This window comes from Rhagoletis zephyria, unplaced genomic scaffold (assembly GCF_001687245.7).
Source record: "Rhagoletis zephyria isolate East Lansing unplaced genomic scaffold, Rhagoletis_zephyria_1.1 Rzeph_scaffold_00210, whole genome shotgun sequence".
Taxonomy (NCBI): Eukaryota; Metazoa; Arthropoda; class Insecta; order Diptera; family Tephritidae; genus Rhagoletis; species Rhagoletis zephyria.
This window is the reverse complement of record NW_016157294.1, coordinates 101,698-112,254: the sequence shown is the minus strand read 5'-3', so window position 1 is coordinate 112,254 and position 10,557 is coordinate 101,698. Positions and strand designations below refer to the sequence as shown.

Below are 10,557 nucleotides of genomic sequence, written 5' to 3'. Positions count from 1 at the left end.
CGTACCTACATATGTCAACTTCAATAAAGCTTATTGAAACAGCTTCGCAAAAATTACCGAGAACACCTTCGCCGCCCTTTCAGAAGCGACTGTTCTCGCGAAGGAGCGTTACCACCTAGCGTACCTGCCTTTTTTATGGCGCCGCTCAGCCGCTCGCCGTTTTTCCGCTCATTGCGTGGCCTCGACCTTAAGGATCCTAATTTGGAGATTTGGCAATTGATAAATAAGAAGTGGGAGCAGGGTTTGAAGACCTAAGACCTACAACTTCGTCTGTGATGGGAGTCAGCTCTGGTCAGCCGTGAGGTCCCTGACCATTCCGACGAGCCGTGACGGCAGAGTGGAAATCGTTTTCGGCGGCCATGCCTCGTCGAACCCGAAGAATTTCACGAACTATTTTAGCCGGCAGTTCAACGGCATCCTTCGGTGTATAGGGCCAAATGTCTACTGATTAGAAGGCTGCACAAGCTGCCTAAAAATAAAGCACCCCTTTCTTGCAGGGCGAGACGCTCCAAAGCTATTTTACCTACAACACCCGCACCTACACCGTAATACATTTTGGAACCGTCGAAGAGGTTTTAGGATGATGATGCTAGCTTGCAGAGATGTACGTGTATATGTTTAAAGCTTTGTCCAGTTTGGGCCCCAAGTAAGGAGTTTTCATAAATTAAATTTATTTGAGGAGACTCTAGCCACATTATATTTTTTTAACCTGGTTGCTCTTAATCGTAAATCGGATAAGGGCACTGTGAGACAGAACTGTCTCGGTACAGCGCAGAGATAATAGAGCTTCTTTCCATGGTGGGGTCATTTCAACTTTTTTCTGACGATATTCACCTGATGGATGAGCTTGATGGGAGGGAATCCTACACCGATGACGTAGTATTTTTAGTGAAAGGTAGATTTCTGAATGGATCCAATGTTTCTTCGGGGTTGATGGTTAAATGGATCCAGGTAAGGCGGAACTAGCTAAACTTTCTAGAAAATGTGAGATTCCCAAAGCGATTAAAGGAATTTGATTGGCCTTTCTGATATGGTCATGTATGTATTTCAGCTTGACTTGACTTAACTGCTCTTGGTACGAGATGGGGGTCCATGAAGTATTTTCTTTGCTCTACCCTAGATTAGCCCATAATGTTCTTTGAGTAGTGGAATTCGTTAAAAAAAATACAGATGAAACTGCGTTAGAGCCGATACCTTACCGTTTGCGTAGCTAAAATGGCCCTGAACAGCTGTTTCTCCATTTTTATATCTTCAACGAATGAGTGCTTGCAATGCAGTGCCTTAAAATAAGAACCAAAACTTGGATATGTCGCTTATCGGAAGCTGGCCGCAAATCTTAAATTTAGGCCTGGTTCAAGACTGTCAATAGATCTTCTGAGACCTCCGCAACTCTTTATTTGGCGCAGGTTTTTATTACGGAATTCACGGTATACATACTATCGCACCTCTTTTAACCCTCTGCTACTGACGTGACCGAAGTTTCTCTATTATACTGACATGTAGTCACTCAGACACCAATTTTCCAGATCAAAATATATATGTATGTATATAAGATATTTATAAATTAACTTTTTTCGATTTAAGCTGGAAATTTTATACATAATTTAAATACTCATTAAAAAAAAAAACAATTTGGCGAAAAGTAGGCGTTTTTAGTAATCAATGCCCCGGGAAAATGTCGAACCTTCGGTGTCTGTCAGACTACCACATCAGTCGTAGAGGGTTAAGGATGATTCGGTGAAATCATCTCAACACCTTCGCAGCGTTTGCTTCCTTGATAACCTTGCGAAGCTCTCTGGAACCTACATCAGCCACTTGCGTTACTTCGTCTAGGTCAAGTGACGTTTTAACAGCACTGTTCTTTATTTCAAAATCCGTGCTACAATACCAATTAGATCGATCCCTATCGCTTCACTAAAGAAAAATTTTGGCAACACAAGCCCTCTTAGGATCTTCAGGCCTTTACATTTGAATCTCAAATACTTCGAAATCCAGAGGTCAGCTAAACACACGATCGCACCGCTTGATTTGAATTGGGTTCTTCTGCCGGATGCCCATTAAAAAGTTTTGAATTTTAATTTGAATGCATAACACAGGCCAACAAAAATTGAAAAAAAATTGTTGGTGCGGCAAATGTTAAAACTGCCTTTGATAGACTTTTTTGTGCTGATTACGAATCCGTAAGTATAAAATTTCCATCAGCTCCAGATTGAAATTACGATACCATCGCCGCACCCTGACCCTAAGGTCACTTAAGTAACTTATTGGACAGCAAAAACTGATTTTGGCACAATTTTTTTCTTTCAATAACACAATACTCCACTATTTTGTTATTGTTCAATAAATGACTTTAAGTGACCATCGGGTCCAGGTGCAAGGATGGTATTTTCAGGGATAGTAGCTGAAAATTCTAGATTTAATTTGAGCCTAAGCCGAAGGCTCTATCAGCTTTTGCTTATTTGCTAGAGCTTTCGTTTTTCACAAAATCCGGATCTGATGGAAACTTTAGACTTACAGATTCGTAATCAGCACAGAAGTCTATCAAAACAAGCTTTAACATGTGCCGCACCAAAATCAGTGTTGCCCTGTGTAATACATATAAGTTATGTGATATAGCAAACGACATATGTTTCTGGCTTCAAGCGTGCTCCATGCTTAGGGCAGTCATCATTATCTTACCAGATAAACTATTTTACATAAACATATGCTAAAACTTATATAATTTTTTTTACTTACCTAATAATAAATTCCTAATTCATCTCTCAGTATTGTTTATTTATCAATTTACGGTACGGACACACTTTTAATTATGAAATTCTTATAAAACCAACTTACAAGTTAATTGTCCTAAAATTTGAATGAGTGGAAATGTTAATTATAATTGTTTGTTCATAGCAAAGTATGTGTTGGAGAGCCAATGCACTTTATCGTCAGTGTTCAATGTATAATGGTTTCATACATTTATGTAGAGAACTGAAATTACAAATTGTGCTTGAATATAATATTATTGTAGATACATATTTTGTATTAAATTACTTTAAGTAACTCTCAACTAGATGCTTTTTTTCATATTTTTCCTTGTTTGTTTTTATGGTATATACACACAAAAAGGTGAACAAAGAATCAAATTGTTTGAGATACTCGTAAAATATCGGTATACCAATTTATGAAAGGAATAAAGCACTTAATAGTCAGTATAGTTCAATATAAACGACTGCAAATGCCCGCAAAAAAATCTTAGGGATATAACAAAATGTTGGTTCAATTAAAAAATAACCAATAATATATCCTTAATAATAGGTCTTCACAAATTTGCGATCTTAATTGTACACCGCTAAACTTTATGCGTAGAGAATGATGTAGCTGAAATGAAAAATAAACGCGAAGATTTAATAAGTTACCAATTTTATAATACTTTAGAAAACCTACAGGTCTCACACATACTAAATCATCACTCGACTCCCATCTTCGAGTTCAAAATATTCGAAGATACCTCAACTGGAGAGTCTAGACTTTTATCTTTAGATATCTCATCGATACGCTCCTTTACAATTCCATCTACAATTTCGCTATCTTTGATCGTCGAGTCTTTTTAAAAAGAAAATTTTTTATAATTTTTTATTCGTATATCCAGTAACTTTCATTACAATAACTCACCATCAACAAACAATTGCAGTGATATATTTTCATCCAGAGTATCACACAATTTAGTATCGCCTATAGAGAGTTCTTCAGGCACGTTTTGCTCATTTGTGTCACATTCAGGGCCGTTATTTGTTATTGCCACTGCATCCATAGTATTTGCCAAGTCGGTACTTTCAGTTCCGCGGTCATCATTTACGTTGTTTATAAGAGAGTCTACTATATCATTTAATGAGTTTAATGATTGCGAAGGTGATACTGAATCAATGCGGGTGAGTTTAGGTAACTCTGCTGCAACAGAGTCAACGAGGTCCTCTTTCGCATCGGGCATGACATCTTTAGTTGTTTCAACAGACTCAGTATTTAGGGCTGCGGCACCATTTGTAATATTTTCAGCTACCTCATTAACACCCTTCTCAATATTTGGCTCAGTGCTGCCTGATTTATCAACAGAAGCCGGTTGTTCTACTGCAGAAGCAAAACTTTCCCCAGAGGAATCGTGGCCAGAGCCTGATTTGCCATCTGCAATTCCTTTATCAACCAAAGCAGATTCAGATTCATTGGGAACCAGTTCTTGCGGCTCAATTTCCGCAACGACATCATCGACTGCGGTTGCTGAACTTGTTCGTGATATGCGTCTTTCAGGTATTTCGATGGGCACTACATAGTAAATAAATTTATTGTAAATATAATTTTAATGGCGGGAAAATGTCATCTTTCCTTCTTGCTTAACCTTACCTATGTATTCACATTCGTCATCTTCATCGTCATCCTCATCCACTTCATCTGCAGTTAACCGCCGTAAACTACTTGGTGGCATTTTCTCATTTGCCAATTTTAGCTGTTCCTTTCGAGGACTAGGCGATCCGTCACCTTTTAGAGGACTGAAAGATTTTTTCTCACGCTTCTTTCGTCCGGCCGATGCATAAGGTGTACTAGCAATTGCCGGGGCAACAAAGAGAGAGGGGTCGAGTTCAATATCATCGACTACTTTACCGTTTTCAACTTTTTTCAGACGAGCCGGCGTCGCTGTAAGTGACATAATTGCCGGATTTGCTGATTTTAGTGCTGCTTGCGAAGTTGAAGCAACATCGGGTGCGAATATTTGACTATAATCCGCTTCTTCTGAATCGCTACTGTCTCCAAATATTTCAACCTGGTCACGAAAAGACACAGACAGATTTTTAGATTTGGAACGCTTAGCTTGTAGTCGTCGGGCACGGGCGTTCGATTCAAAAATTAACATCATGGGATGTGAACAACGTTCAATTTTAACACGTGAACAAAATACGCGCTTGCCATACATTTTTATTAGTTGTGTTCTTGTAAACTTTGTTGGCTTGGTGCTAGAAACGGCGGCAGCGGCGTTAACTCTTTTCGCAATGGATCCAGTACTAAACTTCTTCTCTTTTACTGGTTTATCTGCTCTTGCTTTTGATTTTGGAGATTTAGTAAGTGCATTTAATTTTATGAAGAAACCAGACTGTGGCTTCGGATCAGAAGGTGGCCGGCCCCTTTTGGGAGGAGAGCCTTTTTCAGATGGCGATGAACTATTGCTCTTGCGGTTTTTACCAATATTTTTAGTTTGTTTATTAGATATCTTATTTTTCTTTAGAGCTTTCCTTTTTGCACGAAATTCCTGTTGAAGCTTTGCTAAATCTTGACGCAGCAAACGTACATTACAACGTTTTACCTTAAGCTGAGTTAACTGTTGCGCCTTTACAAGTACTGCAGGGTCGAACAACTTTTGTTGAGCCTTCGTAGGTGTTGCTTTCTTTGGTGATTTTTCGCCATTTTTCAAAGAGGAGGTGGAGCGGTCTTCTTGGCTCAGACGTTTTTTCGGCGTTGACGTTTTTGATGATTTGCCAATTTTATTGCAAAACTCAGTTTTCTTTCTTTCCAAAAGCACTTTGAATGGTTTAACAAAAACTCCTTTTGGTGGGGACAAACTGCGGCTTTTACTTACACTTTTCGCAACGAAATTTGTTGCCGGTGGCGGCATAGACTCACGCCGTGCAGTTGTTTTCTCAGCACGTTTCGATGTTGGCTTTTTAATTTTATTTGGCGTCTGCAGATCTTTAAGCGACATAGGCGAAGGTGACCGCTTCGAAGCCTTGATTGTTTCGCCTTTTTTTGGGGGCTCCACAGCTTTTTTATTAACCGGGGGCTCTGATTTTAGTTTATCGAATAACGACTCCATTTTCTAAGACTTTTGCACGACGGCACAACCTGTAATCAGTAGAACTATTTTTAGTGACTACTCCGTCAAAAACCGCCGTTCAAGTTCACAATTTTACTTACGATTATTTGCGTATGGTATTGAGTGCGGGTTTTGCGCTCTGTAGCTGCTTTACTATTTTGCAAGTTTTCCTACAAATTATATTGTTTTCTTTAACATTTTTTCAACGAATCACTAAATTTTAGATGGGAAAGTAGCGCAGTTTTCTTGCCGTGCAAAACAGACGCGTTATTGAAGGGACTTTTCGCCGCGTAGAGTTTCGCCGTGCGAATTGACAGCTACTTCAATTGTTGGAATGAGATGACTACTGAAGCCGAAGATGGAGACGAAAAGAGTGTTGCAAAGTTCTGCATTTGTAATCATTGATTGGCAGCACTTGTCGCCGGACAGAGAACGTAAATTACGTGCTTGTGTTTTTTGTGTTGCGGATTTGGCTCGGAACGGAGAAAAGTAAAGTTAATTCATTATCTTAAATTATCATATATCATATTGAACAATGATAAGATTAACGAAAGCTTTGGGATTTAAAGTCATTGTTTACATATAAATCTGGGAAATAAAACTTATGTAACGGTATCGTGAGTGCTGTGCCAGTTTTCTAAAAAAGAAAAGATCCGAAAATTCTATTTTTAGCGTTTTCCCAGCATTCAGGCATACCAAAAATTGTTCTAAATGCTGACAGTAGTTTTTTTTTTTTTTTGACCGCATCTGGAATGCGTTTTGGATTTAAAGTTTAGTTTTTAAGGTTTAAAACGATATACTTAGTATTAGAAGCGCGAATATGCACTTACGTGGCTTTAAGTAACACTAAACCCACAATTATGGAAAAATGATTTAAACGCCTATTTATTTTCCAGTTAGCCAACAAGATGGATCCCGAAGCATTCTTGGATATGGCCAATCAGGTCATAAAGCTGAAAATGTTTCCATACTTCGACATCGCACACAGCCTGCTTGCTGCACTGGCTGTAAGAGAAGATTTAGGTTCGAATGCACAATCGTTCTCACGGAAACATCCACTCGCTTGCTGGCTTTCCACTATGTTAGTCATATTCTCCGGAGGTATGGTAGCTAATGCTTTGCTCGGCGAACCTATTCTGGCTCCTCTCAAAAACACACCGCAATTAATGGTTGGCACTGTTGTCTGGTGAGTCCCTTAGCTTTTTCCGGTGTAAAATATTTTATAATTAAGTATTTCAATTCACAAATATGTATGTATGTATATTTACACAGGTACATGATTTTTTACACGCCCTTTGATATCGGCTATAAAGTTGGCAAATTTCTTCCCATTAAAGTAGTGGCTAGTGCAATGAAAGAAATCTATCGCGCTAAGAAAGTTTATGATGGAGTCTCACATGCAGCAAAATTGTATCCAAACGCTTGGATCATAATGATCATTATTGGTACCCTAAAGGGCAATGGTGCTGGATTCACTAAACTTCTAGAGAGACTGATTCGCGGTGCTTGGACACCTACAGCTATGGAATTCATGCAACCTTCATTGTAAGTTAAATATCTATGCATAAATATCATTCATGTACGAATAATTTTTTGTATTTTTTACTTAGCTATACAAAGGCTTCATTGCTGGCTTCGATCATATTCGTTCTGGACAAAAAGACCGATTGGATATCGGCACCACATGCACTTGTGTATTTTGGCATTGTCATCTTCCTTGTGTACTTTAAACTCTCTTCCATACTTTTGGGAATACACGATCCTTTCCTGCCGTTTGAGAACTTGTCCTGCGCTATTTTCTTCGGCGGAATCTGGGATAGCTTAGCAAAGATATTGGGGCGTGGTCAGGCAAAAGAAGGTGAAAATAAGGAAAGCAAAAAGAACAACTAAGAGACTTTATCAGTGGCTTTGTTGAAAGACGTTAAAGATGCTGAAGCTACTCAGATTGGAAAACTACAAAAGCAACCAAATACAACACAGCGACCTTTTTTCGAAAAGATGAAATCAACACCAGTGTTTGAATTCCTTTTATTATTTCAGTTTTTAGTTTAAAAAATAATTTAAAATTTCCATTAGGGAAGTGCCCTCCTAAGCATTGTGTTCTAGTCAGATTTAGGCCATACCTATACAAATGTTTTTGCACTGAAATGTAAAAATGTGAACATCAAAGTCACGCTTGTAAATAAGCAGCAAGTGGGTGTGTTTGTTTATTTATGAATGTGACTTTTGTGGACAAGCGTATATAAGGATTTTAATTCAGAGTTTATTTATTTTAATAATTTAGTTGTTGATTGTATTTAGTACATTCTTATGCCTGCGCACATTAAAATTGTGTCAGTAATTGGTAGATATAATATATGTATATGCATGAACTTGTTATACGAAATTAGCATATTAGTTGTATGCTTAGATCAACTGTCTTGCCATATAAATATGTATGTACGGAAGCAAGAAGAAGGGATTTAAAAACCAAAAGGCATATGAAAACCTAAATATGAGTATTCAAAAATATCGTCATGTACATACAATCGAAAAAGTTAAACCAAAAATACGCACATCTCGATGCTGCATACATTACATACATACATTTAAATTAATTTTATATAAAAAATAAAATAAAAAATACCTTTGAGATACCAAAAACGGACTAAATTTGTATAGATGGGGAAAAGGATTTACTTCTGTCTCAGTGAGCTTTAACCCTTTATTGCTGACGTGGTTTACCACGGGCGCCCCGATTTTGGTATAAATACCTTGAATATGGGTCAAATTATTAGTTAAAATCACGGGGTAACGGGGTGTTTTTCACCATTGTTAAAATGAAAATTGAGTAAAATATCACGAAAGCGTCAATGTGAATTTTTCACAGCAAAGTTTTTTATTTTACTTTGTGCAAACTCCAGAAAATTCAATAAATTTGCACGAAAACGTTTAACTTTTTAATCCGAGTTTTTTTAGATAAATCTTGTTTTGTGCAATTTTAGTATACTAAAATGCAAATTTGAAAATTTTAAAAAATACCAACGATTTTTGAAATTTTTTTATGTGGGTTTCTGTCGAAATATGAACTATATTTAAGAAAAAAATGGAAACAAATAAAAATAAAAAATTTGAATTGTTCTTTGTACATAGACTTTTATATTTGACTGTAGGTACATATGTACATGTATACAATTTTATAAAAATATCACTGAATTAAATTGAAGGTGCTACCAAACCATGAACTAAGGACAAAATTTTGTCCCTTTTTCGTCGTATTCAAGCAATTAATCCGATCAGTGCAGCAATACTGTTTTTATACGGCTAACTAGCACAAAATTTACGTATATTTCATTCAATATTTCATTTAAAATGTCAAATTCCCTGTAAATACATCCGAATTTACAAAAGGAATTTCACTACTAATAGCCCACTTTGCGACTTTTCTACTACTATTTTCGGCTCCAAGGGATTTCATTCTAAATATTCTAAATATTCTTGTCTTGTATAAACGCAAAGTAATACAACTGTCAGCACTCCCGGACCTACTTGCGTCAAAAGTTGAGTGTTGGCCAACGTTTGTTGGTTCCGTCCAAGGCGAATTTAACCAAGGTGGTGTTTTAAATGGCGAATTTAAATTTTCACCGCAGTCCTTCTGAATGTCAAAATGATGTGTTTTGTTGTAATATGAATTCGCCTTGTTTACAACAAAGACGTCATTTTGACGTTCAGAAGGACCGCTGCGAAAATCAGAGTATAAATAATAGCGGTCTTCATCTAAAGCAATAAAGGGATAAATCGCTTAAATATATCAGTTTATCCGCATTCTTTCATGAACGCACCTTGGTAAATAATTGAACAAAATGGTGTATTATTTAACTTATCTGGCTGGTTACATTTCATTCTTACCTCTTCCATTGTGCTAATTTGCTTTGTAGGTGTTCGTAACAAAATCGACCACCTGGCAGTCTGTCAAGGTTGAATTTGGTGACAGGTCATGATTCAATAATACAAGGTTCGATAAACTGACAGTTTTCTCTCTCGCACCGCTCCCTTAGCAGTGGCCCCGTGTTGCTTCTTTGCAAATTTACTTGGAAAAAGTGTAGCTTTGGTGTGAAATAGAAGTATAAGCTTTTGTGCAATATGTTTATTTGAATATACATATGAAGCACATTTAACTTATGAAAATATAAACTTTTTTAAAATTGGATATTTACATAAAAGTCGCAGCAGTTTTAAATTAATTTTGAGCCCTTTCGCAGTTTTTATACAGCTAAATAACACATAAATTACGTAATTCACGTAGATATTGTAATATTACGTTCAGTATTTCGTTTAAAATGCCAGATTTCCTGCAAATACATTGGAATTTACAAAAGGAATTTCACTACTAATTGCCTACTTTGCGTGCTTTTCTACTACCATTTACGCACCAAGGGATTTCATTCTTCGTCTTTCTCCGCCCTTCGTAAATGCAACCTTTTGTAAGGGAATGTCAAACCGCGGCTGTCAATAATTATCTAACCTTGTATTATTGAATCATGGTGACAGGTAACAAGATCAACGGAAATAAGGTAAATTGACTTTATTTTCCACCCTGGTAAAACCGTTTACCATCGTGTATCAGTGCAGCGACGATTGAATACAACATTTGGAAGACAACGTACTAAGATATATACTTTGAAAGCAGAGGAATAACCTGGCGGTGGTTTTATATAAACCGGCCAAACTACCCA

The 10,557-nt window shown here is 37.1% G+C and overlaps 2 protein-coding genes across 4 annotated transcripts; one reads left to right on the top strand and one right to left on the bottom strand.

Annotated features, from left to right (window-relative positions):
• Nucleotides 1-2,754: 2,754 nt before the first annotated feature.
• LOC108358127 (Heterochromatin protein 5) lies at nucleotides 2,755-6,156 on the bottom strand. Its single transcript, XM_017609296.1, has 5 exons — nucleotides 5,944-6,156; nucleotides 4,381-5,871; nucleotides 3,658-4,302; nucleotides 3,430-3,588; nucleotides 2,755-3,363 (listed from the first exon to the last, which is right to left on the bottom strand). Exons 2-4 carry the CDS (start codon nucleotides 5,840-5,842, stop codon nucleotides 3,452-3,454), a joined length of 2,244 nt encoding a protein of 747 aa, XP_017464785.1. The 5' UTR covers nucleotides 5,843-5,871; nucleotides 5,944-6,156; the 3' UTR covers nucleotides 2,755-3,363; nucleotides 3,430-3,451.
• A 95-nt stretch (nucleotides 6,157-6,251) lies between these two features.
• LOC108358128 (trimeric intracellular cation channel type B-B) lies at nucleotides 6,252-8,487 on the top strand. Of its 3 annotated transcripts, none has more exons than XM_017609297.1 (4): nucleotides 6,252-6,331; nucleotides 6,739-7,028; nucleotides 7,115-7,387; nucleotides 7,453-8,487. In XM_017609297.1, the coding sequence occupies exons 2-4, from the start codon at nucleotides 6,751-6,753 to the stop codon at nucleotides 7,730-7,732; spliced, it is 831 nt and encodes a 276-aa protein (XP_017464786.1). In that variant the 5' UTR covers nucleotides 6,252-6,331; nucleotides 6,739-6,750; the 3' UTR covers nucleotides 7,733-8,487. The 3 variants fall into 3 exon arrangements, with proteins under 3 accessions (XP_017464786.1, XP_017464787.1, XP_017464788.1); XM_017609298.1 differs by having other exon boundaries at nucleotides 6,261-6,336; XM_017609299.1 differs by lacking the exon at nucleotides 6,252-6,331 and adding an exon at nucleotides 6,441-6,459.
• The last annotated feature ends 2,070 nt before the right edge of the window (nucleotides 8,488-10,557 follow it).

What these genes read in the sequence shown, in the direction of transcription:
- LOC108358127 (XM_017609296.1), bottom strand. Translation starts at nt 5,842, where the DNA reads ATGGAGTCGTTATTCGATAAACTAAAATCAGAGCCCCCGGTTAATAAA. An exon ending in TGACGAATGTGAATACATAG is followed by an intron (nt 4,303 to 4,380) that starts GTAAGGTTAAGC and finishes TTTACTATGTAG; the next exon opens with TGCCCATCGAAATACCTGAA. An exon ending in ACTGCAATTGTTTGTTGATG is followed by an intron (nt 3,589 to 3,657) that starts GTGAGTTATTGT and finishes CTTTTTAAAAAG; the next exon opens with ACTCGACGATCAAAGATAGC.
- LOC108358128 (XM_017609297.1), top strand. Translation starts at nt 6,751, where the DNA reads ATGGATCCCGAAGCATTCTTGGATATGGCCAATCAGGTCATAAAGCTG. An exon ending in ATGGTTGGCACTGTTGTCTG is followed by an intron (nt 7,029 to 7,114) that starts GTGAGTCCCTTA and finishes ATATTTACACAG; the next exon opens with GTACATGATTTTTTACACGC. An exon ending in GAATTCATGCAACCTTCATT is followed by an intron (nt 7,388 to 7,452) that starts GTAAGTTAAATA and finishes TTTTTTACTTAG; the next exon opens with CTATACAAAGGCTTCATTGC.